Below are 16,861 nucleotides of genomic sequence, written 5' to 3'. Positions count from 1 at the left end.
ACATATGTAACAAACCTGCATGTTGTGCACATGTACCCTAGAACTTAAAGTATAATAAAAATAAATACATAAATAAAATTAAATTAAAAGGTAAATGCAAACATATTAATCATAAGTAAATGAAATATCTGATGATCTCATTATGTCTGGTAGTAATGTCATCTCTGAGTACTTAAATATTCATCTATATATTCCGTTGCTAAATTTCCCTTTATTTCTCTTTTATATTAAACTTTTTTTTAGAGAGCGCAACTCCAAATCATCTTTTATTAATGTAGAAAGGTCATATTTGGCAAAAGACACAAGGCAGGGAAGTGTCAGGCCTGAGGCCTGAGCCCCTGCTGAGGGAGAAGGAGGCTGGGGGCACGTGGGAGAAGTGCTGGGAAGGGCTGAGTGGTGGGGGCCGCAGAAAGTTCCAGTGGGCAACATTGTGGGCAGATCATGGGTGGGACTCACGGGGACCTCGCTGCTAACTCTTGTTGCTTTGGCAGAGTGGGGTGGGGGGAAGGGAGGATCGTTAGTGCTGCCACCTGGAGTGAGAGCCGCCCCTTGGTTCCTGAGGGCACCATCAAGGGACACAGGACAGGAAGCCCAGGATGGTTAGTGCAGCTAGGGATGAGGGCCAGGGAGAAGCAGGTGCCCTGGAGTGGCCGGGAAAAGTCCAGACACGGAGGCTTAGGAGCTTCCTGTTAAGTGCGTGGGTTCCGCCCTGTCTCTGCCAGGCACTCTGACTAGGGATGGATGATGTCCCTCTTCAGGTGCTCCGTGGTGGTCTTGCTCCCAGCAAAGGTGGTCCGGATCCCTTTGCCCATCTCCCCTGTGACCGACAGCAGTTCCCTGTGGGTGCTCTGGGAGCCCTGGGCGCCAGGTGGTTTCATGGCCTGCATGCAGCCGATGGAGGCGGTCCAAAGTCGTTAAATAGCGGTCTGAAAGGGACAGCAGCTCCTGGCACTGAGCCCGAAGGCGACGGGACACTTCCTGTAGGGACCGGGGTGCCCAGCCCAGGGGTGCTGGAGCCTGGGGTGCTGCTGGGGGCAGGCATGATGGGTTTGTAGGACATCCTCAACTCCTGGGCGCTGGGGATGCCAGCAGGCCGCTCCTCGGGGGTTGGCTGCCTGGCCGCTCAGCAGAGATCTGATTTGCAAGCTGGCTGCACGGCCCCCCTACTAAATCTGTGTTGAATTTTTTAACTGCAGTTTTTATTAATCTAAATACAGTTCAGATATTCTCGATGAAAATTTCACATTTGAGTTAGTTGAGACATACTAAAATGTAAAATACACAATGGATTTCAAAGATTTCATATGAAAAAAGAATGCAAACTATCTCTAGTAATTTTTACATTGATTACATGTTGACACAGTATTTTGGATATATTGAGTTAAAATATGCAATTATTTTTTTAAAAAAATCTATGCTACATTTTTGTTAAAAAATTTAAATAAACTATGAAATTACTTCTTGGGATAGAAAAGGGGACATTATTAAATATTTACCTAAATTTTTTCAAAAACGTATCTTTAACAAAAACACATTTTCAAACAAAAAAGTATTTTAATTTTGAATAGGTAAAATAAACTTATTCCTGCTGAAATTCAATCCTGGCATGATTTCTTTTTTATGCATTTGAGGACTTGGTTTATAACCCAGATAAAACATAAAGCTTATGAAACTCCTCTGAGAATGTCGAACACAAATTACCTGTATAGATATCAGGGTGCAGATGATGCTGAGGCCGGGCTGGCTGAAGAAGAGCAGGATGAAGATGCTGTACTGGCACAGGGGCTGGCCCCGGTTACCCGTCCTTCATGTACGTGGCGATGGTCACCTGGCTCACCAGCAAAGTGAACAACAGGTCGTTGGTGGCCAGCCCCATACCAGTGTGTAGAAGGCGGTCTCCTTCTGCTCCTCGCACGACTTGCACAGCAACACGATGGCCACCAGGTTGCCCACCACCCCGAAAATGGACGGTCCCAGGCTGTCCAGCAGATTAGGCTCCAGGTGAGGGACACATTGACCTAGGAAGGGGTTAACATGACGGTGGCTGGTGGTGTGCAGCCCTGGAGTGTGAAGCTGAGTCTGGGGTGATAGAAGAGAGACAAAGCCTCCATGAGTGAAATGACCACCTGCAGGATGTCAGAGCCACGCCCAGGAAACGGGATGCTAACATGACAAGGGAGGATCTCAGTCCCACTCTCTGGATTGCAACCACTTACCAACTGCAGCCACCCAAATCTCCAGGCTCGCTCTGCTCCTGCCAGCGGCACACCATTGCTGATCTTAATATGTATAAACTGAGCCTCACATTCCTCTTCCTCTCCCCCGCCCCCCCGCCACGCCTATCTCACTACTCTGACAAGAGCCATCTTCAGGGAAAGGTAACTCCCTAGTATTATTCCTTACAGATTCTGAGTTAATAAAATGCTCACGGAAACCCTGGAAGACAATTTGGAGAGTGTTCTCTTTCCTCCCTGGCTCCGCTGGCAGTGCCCCATCTCCACGCCTTCTACCCAATGGCCCAAATCCCATGTCACGTGTAGCGGCCCCAGTGGTGGCCTCTGCACGACCCCCCATGGTCAGCCCTCAGCTGTCCTGGACCAGCCTCCAGCCTGCCTTCACCTCCTCCTGCTCAGCCTGGAAAGTGCCAGGGCTTTGGCTTCTGAGAGCCAGGTCTCAGTGGCTGCAGATTTAGGGATCTGAGGTCAGAGTAGCCAGTTTTCAAAAACGTGGGAAACAAGAGGGCCAGCGGGATGGATCTGGAAAGAACAGTGCTGGGTTACTCCTTCGATTTTTTTCCTTCCTTCAAACATGAGTCCCAGCTTTGCTGTGCCCCCCGGTGTAGGCTGTGGGAGGACAGCTTCCAGGTGTGCGCCGCACGCACAGGTGGCAGGAAGCCTGGGTCCCGGCTCTGACCGCTGTCCGCCCCAGTCGCTAGCAGTGTCAGCAGCTACTGATGTTGGCGGCTGCCGCTCACTGACATTTATAAAGTACTCCACCCTTGGCTGGGTGCGGAGGCTCACGCCTGTAATCCCACCACTTTGGGAGGCCAAGGCGGGTGGATCACCTGAGGTCAGGAGTTGGAGACCAGCCTGGCCAATATGGCAAAACCCTGCCTCTACTAAAAATACTAGAATTAGCCGGGTGTGGTGGTGGGTGCTTGTAATCCCAGCTACTGGGGAGGTTGAGGCAGGAGAATCACTTGAACCCGGGAGGCGAAGGTTACAGTGAGCCGAGATCAGGCCATTGCATTCCACCCTGGGCAAAATGAGAGAGACTCTGCCTCAAAAAAACAAAACAAAACGAAACAACAAAAACCCCTGCTCCTCCACCCCCTAACATCAGAATACAGCAGAACATTTAGGTACCCACAGAACATAAACCAAGATGGTCTGTGTCCTGCATTTTAACAAACATTAGAGTTTTAAAAGAACTGAAATCATGTAGAATGTATCCTCCAGCCAAAATGGCATCCAATTAAAAATGAAAAAGATAACAGCAAAATCTTAAATACTTGAAAGATAAACAGCACACATTTTAGTTTTGTTGGTTTTTTTCTTTTTTACATTTTTATTTATTTTATTTTAAGTTCTGGGGTACATGTGCAGGATGTGCAGGTTTGTTACACAGGTAAATTTGTGCCATGGTGGTTTGCTATACATATCAACCCATCGCCTTGGCATTAAACCCAGCATGCATTAACTATTTTTCCTGATGCTCTCCCTCTCCTGCCCCCATCCAGGGGCCCCATTGTGCATTGTTTCCTTCCCTGTGTCCATGTGTTCTCATTGTTCAGGTCCTACTTATAAGTGAGAACATTAGGTGTTTCGCTTTCTGTTTCTGCATTAGTTTCCTGAGGATAATGGCTTCCTGTTCCATCCATGTCCCTGCAAAGGACATGATCTCATTCTTTTTTATGGCTGCATAGTATTCCATGTTGTATGTGTACCACATTTTCTTCATCCAGTCTATCATTGATGGACATTTGGATTGATTCCATGTCTTTGCTATTGTGAATAGCGCTAAACAGCAAGGACACTCCTAAGGGAAACGTCTCAAGGGAAACTATTAAATATATTAAACTGAATAAAAATACGACATATCACACTTGATTCAACACAGGTAAAGCCAGTGCTGGCAGGAAAATGTGTTTCACTAAATGTGTATGACGGAAAAGTAGAAATTTCTCAAATAAAATTTCAGCTATCACATCAAGAAAGTAGAAAATAGTAGCAAAATAAAACCAAAACAAATATAAGAAAGAAGCCCGAGCTCTGACCAGCAGCCGTGGCCACCCGCAACAGCACTACCACGAGTGTCTTGTGGGCTTTCCTCAGAGGAGCCTGTCAGCATCCTCCAGTTCCAGGCGCTCTAGCCCCTGTCCTGCTTCAAGAGGCTTTTTCCAACCAGAGGCCTCTCCTCCATAGCCTGAAGGCTCGGCCAGTTCCCACGAAGTTTGCCGGGAACGCAAGGCTGTCACTGATATTCGTGGCACCAAGACTTGTGCGCAGGTTGCACACATTGGCCATGGTCTGTGCCACGTGCAATGATGCCGCCTGAGGCGCGCACACCGCACGCGCACCCGCGTAACGGCTTGGCTAGCCTGTAACGGCTAGGCCTGGCTCTGCGTTCCTGGCTTGGCTTGGCGTTCCTCGCTTGGCTCGGCGTTAATCGCTCTGCCCGGTGTTTCTCGCTTGGATTGACGTTTCCTCCATCGCGTTCCTTTGCTGGGCTTGACCTTTTCGCTGCTGGGCTTGGCATTCCCTTGGCTGGGTTGGGTGTTTCCTTTGGGCGGGGCGGGGCGGGGGTTGGCCCTTCCCTGGGGGGGGGGCGTGGGATCACCCCGGGTGGGCGTGGGCTTTCCCCGGCTGGGTGTGGGTTTTCCCGGGTGGGGTGGGCTGGGCTCCCCTGCTGGGGTTGGCAGGTTTTGGCTGGGATTAACCTTTCTCTTCAAACAGATCAGAAACCCAGAATTTCCTGCTAGTTGGTGAAACTGGTTGGTAGACGCGATGTGCTCGCTAGTACCGGCCTCCCCTGGCTGTTCAAAGCAGATGGTGGCTGAGGTTTCTTCAATACCCGCTGCCTCCGCTGTGAAGAAGCCATTTGGTCTCAGGAGCAAGATGGGCAAGTGGTGCCACCACTGCTTCCCCTGCTGCAGGGCCAGTGGCAAGAGCAACGTGGGTGCTTCTGGAGACCAGGACGACTCCGCTATGAAGACACTTAGAAGCAAGATGGCCAAGTGGTGCTGCCACTGCCTCCCCTGCTGCAGGAGGAGCGACGAGAGCAACGTGGGCACTTCTGGGGACCACCATGACTCTGCTATGAAGACACTTAGGAGCAAGATGGCCAAGTGGTGCTGCCACTGCTTCCCCCGCTGCAAGGGGCGCGGGGAGAGCAACGTGGAAGCTTGGGAAGACTACGACGACAGCGCCTTCATGGAGCCCAGGTACCACGTCCCCCGCTGCAAGGGGCGCGGGGAGAGCAACGTGGAAGCTTGGGAAGACTACCACGACAGCGCCTTCATGGAGCCCAGGTACCACGTCCCCAGCTGCAAGGGGCGCGGGGAGAGCAACGTGGAAGCTTGGGAAGACTACCACGACAGCGCCTTCATGGAGCCCAGGTACCACGTCCCCAGCTGCAAGGGGCGCGGGGAGAGCAACGTGGAAGCTTGGGAAGACTACCACGACAGCACCTTCATGGAGCCCAGGTACCACGTCCCCAGCTGCAAGGGGCGCGGGGAGAGCAACGTGGAAGCTTGGGAAGACTACGACGACAGCGCCTTCATGGAGCCCAGGTACCACGTCCGTGGAGAAGACCTGGACAAGCTCCACAGAGCTGCCTGGTGGGGTAAAGTCCCCAGAAAGGATCTCATCGTCATGCTCAGGGACACTGACGTGAACAAGACGGACAAACAAAAGAGGTAACCGGGCCTGGGCTGGGAGGAGGCGGGACGTGGGGGGATGATGGGGGCATACCCTCCTGGAGGGATCGGGGTCCTGGCTTTCTGTTCCTCCGCAGGCCCCACACCACCCTGGGTGTGGAAACCTCAGAGAGGTCAGGGCACAGGCCCTTTATGAACAACAACACAGAAACAAAACTTTAGCTGATTTCCTATCCGATTATAATTTCCCTTATAGAACACTAATAGACTGTATGAAAGTGACTTAACTCGCAAAATCAAGTCGATGCAGCAGATTATTTTTAACGTACACATTTTAAAACAATGTTCTATACATTATAGAAAGGTGTATATTGAGAACTAAGTCCCATAATATATCCACTTCTGGGCTAAATATTTTTCAAATAAAATCCAATATGGATTTGATATCAATGTACCCTATGTAAATATGTCCTTTACTGAGGAACCTTACAAGGAAACTGAAATGGGAAGATGGTTTGTGTCCTTGAATAGGAAGATTCGTTTTTCTTAAGATGTGAGCTTTTTCTGTGTTTATCACTTTTACGTAAGCCAAATAAAAATAGCAAAGTTTTAGCATTTTTACACTGCACATCCTGTATTTTATTGCTGTAATAAGTTAACTTTTTGTAACAGAACGGAAAAAGACTTGCTTTTCCAGATATCAAAATGTGAATGTGCTATTTCCACAAATTGTTTACTAACAGCTGAAAAAATATCAATGAATAGAACAGAATAGGAAATCCAGAAATACCCAAATATATGTAAGAATTTAGCACTTGATAATGGTGATGTTTCATATTGATAAAGCAAGATTAATCATTAATAAATGAAATGCATGCTGTTTGGAGAAAACGAGCTAGATTTTTATGTCACAAAAGTAAGTTCCTGGAGTATAGATTAAAATTTTTAAATATACAAAAGGAGAAAAATACCAGAAGAAAACACAAAAGCCTATTTATATATGCAACTATTTATTTATTTATTTATTTTTCTGGGACAGAATCTCACTCTGTTGCCCAGGCTGGAGTTCAGTGGCGCCATATCAGCTCACTACAACCTCCGCCTCCCGGGTTCGAGCAATTCTCTGCCTCAGCCTATTGAGTAGCTAGGATTACAGGTGCCCGCCACCACACCCGGCTAATTTTTTGTATTTTCAATAGAGGCAGGATTTCACCATCTTGGCCAGGTTGGTCTTGAACTCCTATCCTTGTGATCCACCCGCCTCAGCCTCCCAAAGTGCTGAGATTACAAGCCTGAGCCACTGAACCAAGCATATATATGCAGATATAATAAAATAAGCTCAATTTAAGATTGGGCAAGGTACTTTTTTGCATATCTACCAGTGACCTGTGCACATAGGAAAACGTAGTGTTCCTGGTAAGAGAAGGAATTTAAGTTAGAAGAGGAATGAAATACTGTTTTCTATTGAAGTTAGAAGAGGAATGAAATGCCGGCTGCGGTGGCTCACGCCTGTAATCCCAGCACTTTGGGAGGCCAAGGCAGGTGGATAACGAGGTCAAGAATTTGAGACTAGCCTGGCCAGCATGGTGAAACCCCGTCTCTACTAAAAAATAAAAAAATTAGCCAGGCATGGTGGCATGCACCTGTAATCCCAGCTACTCAGGAGGCTGAGGCAGGAGAATTGCTTGAACCAGGGAGGTGGAGGTTGCAGTGAACTGAGATTGCACCACTACACTCCAGCCTGGATGATGGAATGAGACTTCATCTCAAAAATAAATAAACTAATTAATAATAAAAATAAATAAATAAAGGAATGAAATACTGTCTTCTATCCACAAAGTTTGTGAGGGTGAAGAACAGTGGTACTTATGTAGTTGCTGAAAGTTTAAGCTGCTGCAACTTTTCTAACACACTTTGATGATAAGAACCACATGTTAAAAATGTGTATGCCTTTTACCTATCAACTCTATTATACTGAAATATCTATATGAAATAGAGACATATGTTTTTCTTAGTATTGCTTAAAATAGCAGTGTATTAAGAAGAGCTCACATAAAGATTTTATGAAAAAATTTCAGTGCATCCATAGGATGGAATAACATGTAACCATTGAAGGTGTCAGTAGATACAGAGATATGTTGTCGTGCAAAGATGTGCTTTGCTATATCAAGTGAGGAAAAAATCAGTTTGTTATACACCTACACAAACAGAATCTGCTCTTGTGTTACCTGAAAACATGTAGAAAACATAATCAAACTTATTTCTGGGGATTTGTAAGTGAAGTTCTTCCCTTTCTCTTATCTGTGATTTCTGCAATGAATATCTGAAAAGTTTTAGTTAAATTTCACTAGTAATTAAATAATCCTTGGGAAGAGAAGGAATGTACTACTTGCATAGATACAAATAATTTCTCACATTTTGTTATTTATTTTTATTCCTGTGGATAGCTATCTTCTGTGAACTTTTACCCTCTTGAGAAGTAGAGGGTTTCTGTTTACCTGTTCCTGTAGATTTTATTGTATATACATTTTATTATAAAATTATATTTTCATTATATATATAAACATGTGTAAAAGGTATGAATTATTTTAGTTTAGTTATATATTTATGAAAACTAAAATAGCAAATATAAATGACCATTACTATTGTAAATGTATTGCTCTACTCAACAGGAGCATTCTTTAAAAATATTGAACTCCCAAGCTGTGTTTATGCATTCTTTCAATCCGTTTAGTCATCAAACATAAGCCAGACACCTATTATGTGGAAGGCATATTCTACCATCTCCCAGGATCCTTCCGTCTTTGAAAACTTCATATTTACCTGCTGGGCCTGAGCAAGTTGAGAGATTTAAAATTAGGGCATTAGGAGGTAATCTCAATTGAAACTTTTCTTCCCTCCTTTCAAACAAAAGCATTTCTGAAGGTAGACAATAGTAAAAGATAACCCTCAACTACCCTTCTGAAAATGTATAAGTCTTGGGTAAAGACTGTTTTAGTACTTTTAAGAACTAAAATGTGGCACACAAACAGCATGGAATACTATGCAGTCATAAAAGAAAGAACGAGAGCATGTCCTTTGCAGGGACATGGATGGTGTTGAAGGCCATTATCCTTAGCAAACTAATACAGGAACAGAAAACCAAGTACCGCATGGTCTCACTTATAGGTGGGAGCTAAATGATGAGAACGCACGGACATCTAGAGGAAAGCGACACACACTGGGGCCTATCAGAGGGTGAATGGTGGGAGGAGGGAAAGAAGCAGGAAATAGAACTAATGGGTACTGGGCTTAACACCTGGGTAGTGAAATAATTTGTACAACCAACCCCCTTGACACGTTTTTACCTATGTAACAAACCTGCACATCCTGCACCTGTACCCCTGAAAGTAAACGTTGAAAAAAAGCTCCACAAATAGTTTCATAAATTCATTTTAAAAGGATAAGAATTATAACAGTCTTAAATCCTAATATGAATGATTGGAAATATCTAATGTACATACATTGTATAAATCTAAGTATTGATAAAAATGAGCCCATGCCATTCATTTGAATTTCAAGCTTTCTTTGGCTTAAAGTTTTTGAAAACCAAAGTAAGAAATAGATTATTTTAGAAATTTGTTTGTGTTTTCACCTCAGCCCTCTTATTCCATACTTCTTTTAAGAACTAAAATTTATCTAAATGCTAGTCATCTGACTGGAACCGCCCCAGACGTGTTATATTGTAACATATTCTACTTAATGTAAGGCACCAGGGATTGTATGATGCCCCATTATTGTATGTCTCAATAAGAGAATTATTTAAATGCTGCCAATTATAGTTATAGTAAATCATGAATTATAAGTGGTATTTCAGTGTGAGAAATGGTGAAACACAGAGACAATGATCATCTTAGAATCACTAAAATACATCGTTACCTGTAATCTTTAAAACATACCTGAAAGTGTAGGTATAATTGTATCATCTCATTGAATTCAAATGTTGTCTTTAGTGGTATTAGTAAAAATTATAATATCTTACAATTACTGAGCTGTTATTTGTGTTAGGAACTATTCTATATCTTTCGTGTAGAGTCTTATTTAAGCATTACTGTGGTTTCCTCTGAGAAATCGACTCTTTTCATTCCCATTTTATTGATGAGGAAATTGAGAGCCAAAATAGGTAAGCAACAGCTGGGAAGCATCAGAGCTTCAAGTAGGATTCCAGCCCACGTTGAATGCCATTCAAGGGCTCTGGTCTTCCTATTCAAATAGGCTGCTCTTTCATTCATACAGTGAGTCATGAGGTAATAAGTAGTGTGCTTTCTTCAAAGGGAAATTAAGTTTGTTTTGAAGGCAGAGTAATAGCAGGCTTTCTGTGTTTGCTATTGCATGAATCATTGATGTAGCTGTAGATAGTGCACTACAATTTCCTAAAAAGTCTTCTCACTCTCATAGGACTGCTCTACATCTGGCCTCTGCCAATGGGAATTCAGAAATAGTACAACTCCTGCTGGACAGACGATGCCAACTTGATGTCCTTGACAACAAAAAGAGGACAGCTCTGATCAAGGTATGCAGTAGTCAACTATATCAGCATGAGATGGCTTTGATTTCAATACATAGCATAAAAATGAGTTTTCTCATTTAAATGGAACTAGTTGGTGAAAGCTGTGGAATGTTACTTTTAATTCTCAGGACTTATAATTTATTTTTGGTCTAATACTGACAGGCTGTACAATGCCAAGAAGATGAATGTGCATTAATGTTGCTGGAACATGGCACTGATCCAAATATTCCAGATGAGTATGGAAATACTGCTCTACACTATGCTATCTACAATGAAGATAAATTAATGGCGAAAGCACTGCTCTTATACGGTGCTGATATTGAATCAAAAAACAAGGTATGGGTCTACCAATTTCATCTTCAAAATACTGAAATGCATTCATTTTAACATTGACCTGGGTAAGGGCCAGTTTTCCATATTTGGAAGCTCAAGCATAACCTGAATGAAAATAGTTTGAAATGAGTTAATTATCTAAGACTTTATTTTAAATATTGTTACTTTTAAAGAAGCATTCGAGGGTACAGTTTTTTTTTTTTAATGCTCTTGTGGTTTATGTTTTTTTTTAAAAACACTGAATTTGTATAAGGTAATACTTTGTTTTTTTTTCATGGCAGGTTTTTTTTTCCCCTAATAAATGTAAAATGACAAAATTTGCCCTGGAAATAGGTTTTACATTAAAACTCCAAGAAAACTCAAACAGAGTTCAGTGAATAGTAATCCTGCCCCTTTGGCAAGTTCCAAAAAAAAACAAAAAAACAAAAAAAAACAGTAATAGATATGAGGTGATGGATTTCTCAGTGACAAGTCTTTTTCTCAGTGACAAGTCTTAAGATATTTCTGATTGCACATGAGGCAGAAGCGGAAAGGGAAAAAGACAGCAATCAGAAATATCAAGGCCAATTTGGAAATTGGGTAATGGAGGGAAAGACCATGAAGAGGTTTTCTGTGTGTGTGTGTGTCTCTGCACGTGTGTGTGTGTGTTGCTGTTGATCATTCATTTGTTTCCTTTGTATGGTGAGACAAGGTTCTTTTCAATTTTAGAGAATGACAGTTTTCAGTTTGGGAGAGGGAGTTAGTGGGTTGTAAACTGCTTAGAGATCAATTTCAGGAAGCCTCTGAGGATCCAGATAGGCAGTGAATAGGTGGTAATGTAGTGGGAAACACTTGAGCAGAGGGAACGACAAGTAATTAACTGACTTAGTGTCCTATTCTGGTAAAAATGGCCAATTGGAGTCTCAACTCTGCTTTCAACTCTAGAATATGTTGATGGGAAGGTGGGTGATAAGGGGCTTATAAGGAGCAAGATCAGGTTGGATTTTGAGTTTACTAGACCTTGTTCTACTCTTACCGGGGAAAATTATGTGATGTTTTCAGCAAATGAGTCTCTCTCCTACTCTTTCCTCTTTTTGGCCAAATCCTCAAATGATAAAGGGAATTGGTTATGTGGATGAGTGCTGAGACTGAAGTAATCATCTATTGTACTAGATTCCAGCTAGAGTTGTGCATTCCAGTTACCTCAGGAAAATTTTTAAATAATCCACAAGTCTAGGCTTTCCCCTGAAGGTTTTGATAGAGTAAGTCTAATATGTACATTTAAAAATGTTTCCTTGAAGCCAGACGTGGTGTTGCAGGGCTGTAGTCCCAGCTGCTGGGGAGTCTGAGGTGGGAGGATTGCTTGAGCTCAGGAGTTCGAGTCCAGCCTGGTCAACATAATGAGACCCTGTCTCTAACAACAACAACAACAACAAATTTCTCAAAATCTGGATACACTTCTGCTTAAGAACCATGAATACATAAGTGTAATATGTAAATTCTTATGTCTCAGAAACTTAAGATATTTCCAGAAGAGTTGGAGTTGCATATGTGCTAATTCCTTTCAATCTTTCCTTTCCAATAACATTAATCTAACTTTTTTTTTGGTTTGTTTTTGAGATGGGGTCTCAATCTGTTCCCCAGGCTGTAGTGCAGTGGTGTGATCACAGCTTACCACAGCCTTGACCTCCCCAAGCTCAGGTGGTTCTCCAATCTCAGTGTGTTTTTTTTGTTTTTGTTTTTTGTTTTTTTTTTGTTTTTTAGTAGAGATGAGGTTAATGCCATGCTTTTCAGGCTGACCTTGAACTCCTGGGCTCAAGTGAATCACCCACCTCAGCCTCCCAAAATGCTAGGATTACAGGTGTGAGCCACCATTCCTGGCCAAGTCTGACTTTTATATGTGGATGAGACATTAAAATGAATATTATTGGCACTATCAGCTTACGGAATAATACCTTTTCCTTTATACCTTCAGTTATTCCCTGCCAATCAGAAGGTCTTTAGAAATTTGCAGTGAGTAGTCTTTCATTAAGTAGAGAATGGCCCTCTCAGGATTTTGTGTCTCTTTGTTCACTTATTCAAGTGCTTAGGTCAGTAAGTCATTGTTAAGAGCAGAGTTTTCTCAATTAGAATTGTAGCAAATTCTAAACCTTTTTTTTAATCAACTGAAGCTGTATTGTGGACTATCCATTATGTCTCTTATGTTTGCAGAGCTTTGACATAATCAAGATGGCAGGTTTAAACACTAAAACCCATGGAGTTATTAAGAATACAGACGGGAATTCTGTTAGTTTCAGTAATCCTATGAACTGATGATTTAGTTAACAATCTGGAAAAAGTAAATACAAATAGATTTTAAATGAATGAATGGAAAAATTCTTCAAATGGGCAGTAGGAGTATTAATAGCAATTTTTATTGCACATTGGAGCTTGAACTTTTGGTAAAACATGTGAAACTAAAGAAATATTTTACATTCAAATTCTTGCTTTATACACAAGAATTTTGTCTTAGGGTTGGATAATATAGAGATAAAAGATACATCCCCTGCCCTCAAGAAGCTCTTTGTTTAAATGGAAAAAAAATCGTCATCCAAAAGTGCCATGCCAAATGCTGGGTTAGAAGCAAAGAGTCTTGGAAGCAGTAAATGTTGAAAGTGAGTTTTTGAGATGATCAGAGTTGATGTGGTCAGGCAGCGAAGGGGTGTTTCCAAGGGAAGCAGCAGCATGTGGGAAAGCACAGAAGAGTAAGATGGAAGCAGCTACATTTGATTTACTTTCTATGAGTGTAAGTCCACGGGATCTTATATAAAGTTTCCAGTTCAGCTGAGAAATAGGTAATTTTTTGAATTACATATTGTTTTTGTTTTATATTGTTTTACAGCATGGCCTCACACCACTTTTGCTTGGCGTACATGGACAAAAACAGCAAGTGGTGAAATTTTTAATCAAGAAAAAAGCTAATTTAAGTGCACATGACAGATGTGGAAGGTATAGTTATTTCTTTTAATCTGTGTGTTGTTCGAGATTGATAGCAGTCACTCAAGTCATAAATAATAAATTAGTAAGATTAAATTATACTTATTGGGACATAGTGATGAGTATCAACACAAATCAGTTAAGTAGAAAAACAATTATTTGGACTGGGCAACATGAAGAACAGTTTTAGTAGGATTCATCTTCTCTTATTGTATTGACTGATGTTATTTGTTGTATGATGTTTTTGGTTAGATGAGATTATGTTAGTTAAAGGGATTTCATGTTAATTTTATGAAATGTGAACTTTAGCTTTTAGTTTACTTTATGACCCAGTATTGAACTTCTTAACCTTTTCTAGTAGTTTTTAACCTCTGTGTCTTATATGCTTTTCTGCTAAATATGCTGCATGAAACATAAATAGGAGTTGAAAATCCTTTTTTCTATTCAATGACTCTGCTTTAAGTTGCCTTGTTTGAAGAATATTAATGTTAGCTTATCCCTACTTGACAATTAATTGCTATTCCCACATACTGTGGGTCCAACAGCTTTTCCTTTTTTATTTCCAGTGTATTTTGATGGTTTTATTTTTAATTGGTATGGAGAGAGGGAGTGAAGATAGTTTTAAGTGGATACACTTTTCCTTTAATGAAGGCAAGCCGTAAGTGGGTGATAAAGAGAAAAGAGCTAGGCTTTGAATTCACACAAGACTGGGTTTAATCCCTAGCTTTCTTATTTGGTAAGTGTGTGACCTTGGGAATCTTATTTACCACCAAATGTGTTGTCATATATGAAAAGTAGGAGAATATATCCTTCAAATTGATTGTGCATAAGTAAGGAAGATATATATGGCATTTAATTCAGTGCCTAGCACATGCTTATTGGCATCATTAACTGAAACTCCTATGACTATTCTTACCATTATTATTAATATTACTGCTTTCAGCAAGCAGAGAGGTCTTACTTATCTTACCCTCTAGCTGATTTTCTATTACAGCATATCAGTCTAGGGAAGCTGTAAGGAAATTTTCACTTATAACTTTGTCCACTTCAGATAAGTGGCCCTAGCATTGTTTTTTGCCCATTGAAAGACTTTAAATTAATGTCTTCTACTTTCCAATACCTCACCGAGATAAGAGGTTTCCTTGTTGTCCCTTCTTTTAAACCTTGTTGGTATTTTACAAAGATGAACACTTAAGCACCCAAGTGCTTGTGTGTTTTAGTGCATGTAAATCTTTAATTCTGTATGGACAGGTAAGATGTTAAGTTGATAAAGTATATCAAATTAGCTTTTAAAATAAGTTTATTACAGTTCCTAAGGGAGAAATTATCTCTGTCATTTTAGAAATGCTCTCATACTTGCTGTACGTTGTGGATCAGCAAGTATAGTCAGCCTTCTACTTGAGCAAAATATTGATGTCTCTTCTAAAGATCTATCTGGACAGACGGCCAGAGACTATGCTGTTTCTAGTCATCATAATGTGTAAGTATTTACATTAAAAGGCGAGTTAATGCTAAATTGAGGTTTAAAATAATTATAACAATAGCATCTTACATATCAGGTGAGATGTCATAGTGCGGTTCAGCTAGTTTTAGAGTGGCAGTCAGTTAGTCCCCTGCATCAGCAAGAAATCAAAAAAAAAGCAAGACGATTTAGAAGTACCAATGGATACAGGATTCTTTATCTCCGGACTTTTAAGACCTTGATACTTAGAGATCCCAACACTGTTCATTTCATCCAAGTATAACACCTATTGATGGGATTAAAAAACAGTGTCATATCTTTCATTTTTCTGATTAGTTATTTGAGTCTTGAAATGTCCAGCTTAACAGAAAACCTTGTACTGTCTTCTGGAGACTATTTCCTACATACTCCTTGAATTCTTCAATAACTGAAGGGATTCACTAAATCCAAGGAAGACAGTCCCTTTTATCAAGTCAGAAGGAGGAGAATAAAAAGGACATTCCAGTCATTCTGATGTTTCCCTTGTTTCTGTTGCTGCGTTGTTGCCACTCAAACTGGTCCTGTTGCCTGGTAATGGTTGACATTTGACGCCAAGATGCCCTTACTGATTCAGATCCCTCAAGTCTTTAAGTTCCCATATCTATGCTTCTATGCTCAGCCATTGTTCCCAAAGCACCAGCACCCTGCTCTGGCAGCTGGGCATCCTGACTTGATCTGCAGACAAAGTGAGCAAAATGACACTTGCCCCCATATTCAGAACCTAATGTGGAAACCATATCTTAGCCAAGAATTAGCTGAGACCTTCATGGTACAAAATCCTTTGAGGCCGTTGTTGGTCTTTTCTCTGGCAGATATTAATTGGGCTTGTTCTAAAGGGTCAGAGGGGTTCAAATAATGTGACAGAAAGAGATCAGTGTTTGTTTCTTCTTCTTTGCTATCAGATCTGTACTATGAGGCACCTTTATATTCTCTATAGAACCTTAGGCAGTAGAAAGTCCCATATGAACCTTCTCCAAGCAGTGGCTCCCAGTTGTGGTCGGCCCTTGAGTGATCTGTTTTACATGATAATGAAAATCGTCCAAGCTACTTTCATCTGTAACTCAAGATTTTAAAATATCTTCAAATTCTACCTCACAGGGAGCCATTGAAGAGAATTCTCAGAATCTCAAGTAGGTTAGTTGGACTTAACAGAACCAAGCCCTGTGCATGACTCATCACTAATCATGTGTAAAAATAGGGCTTTGTGCTTGCTTCCGCAGCACATATCCTAAAATGGGAACAATACAGAGAAAATTAGCATGGCTTCTGCATAAGGAAGCAGCACAAATTTTTGAAGCATTCCATAGTTTGGTCAGTCACTGGAAGGTCATTTGACTATTTGCTGACTAGCTCTAAGGAAACAGTGTGAATCAAAGCAAAAAATGGGTGCCACCAAAATATTGAAATTGTGATTTGTACTAAAAAAATAGTCATGTAAGATGGTCTATGAGGTGATTCAGAGCTGAATAATGTGTTTGGTGCAAAATATGTTGTTAGTGTGTATGTCAAAAATTAGAGAATGTCAACTTACAACTTCTTCATGGAAACTAAAAAACATATAGGTAGAGTTTTGGTCTCCATGTCAGGTGGAATTGAACATCAATATAAACCATTATCCTAAGAAACATCTGCTGGCTCAGAGTTG

General features: G+C 41.5%; 1 protein-coding gene, 1 non-coding gene and 1 pseudogene across 2 annotated transcripts in view; 2 read left to right on the top strand and 1 right to left on the bottom strand.

Moving 5' to 3' along the window:
• Positions 1 to 457: 457 nt before the first annotated feature.
• LOC139358848 (cyclin-dependent kinase 2-associated protein 2 pseudogene) lies at positions 458 to 1,060 on the bottom strand (annotated as a pseudogene).
• Positions 1,061 to 4,961: 3,901 nt separating this feature from the next.
• The window catches only part of LOC139358357 (POTE ankyrin domain family member G-like), a 30,527-nt gene continuing 18,627 nt past the window's right edge, over positions 4,962 to 16,861 (top strand). Inside the window, exons 1-5 of the mRNA XM_071078907.1 lie at positions 4,962 to 5,917; positions 10,316 to 10,430; positions 10,590 to 10,763; positions 13,621 to 13,727; positions 15,058 to 15,195. Of these exons, the coding sequence (XP_070935008.1) occupies positions 5,007 to 5,917; positions 10,316 to 10,430; positions 10,590 to 10,763; positions 13,621 to 13,727; positions 15,058 to 15,195 (1,445 nt within the window). The 5' untranslated portion in view covers positions 4,962 to 5,006. The remainder of the gene's footprint in view (positions 5,918 to 10,315; positions 10,431 to 10,589; positions 10,764 to 13,620; positions 13,728 to 15,057; positions 15,196 to 16,861) is intronic.
• On the top strand, positions 16,421 to 16,527 carry LOC139358979 (U6 spliceosomal RNA). The gene has a single exon (XR_011614479.1). It is a non-coding gene; the product is annotated as a U6 spliceosomal RNA (small nuclear RNA).

This window comes from Macaca nemestrina, chromosome 15 (assembly GCF_043159975.1).
Source record: "Macaca nemestrina isolate mMacNem1 chromosome 15, mMacNem.hap1, whole genome shotgun sequence".
Lineage (NCBI taxonomy): Eukaryota > Metazoa > Chordata > Mammalia > Primates > Cercopithecidae > Macaca > Macaca nemestrina.
The sequence above is the reverse complement of the archived record's forward strand: the minus strand, read 5'-3'. Positions and strand labels throughout refer to the sequence as shown.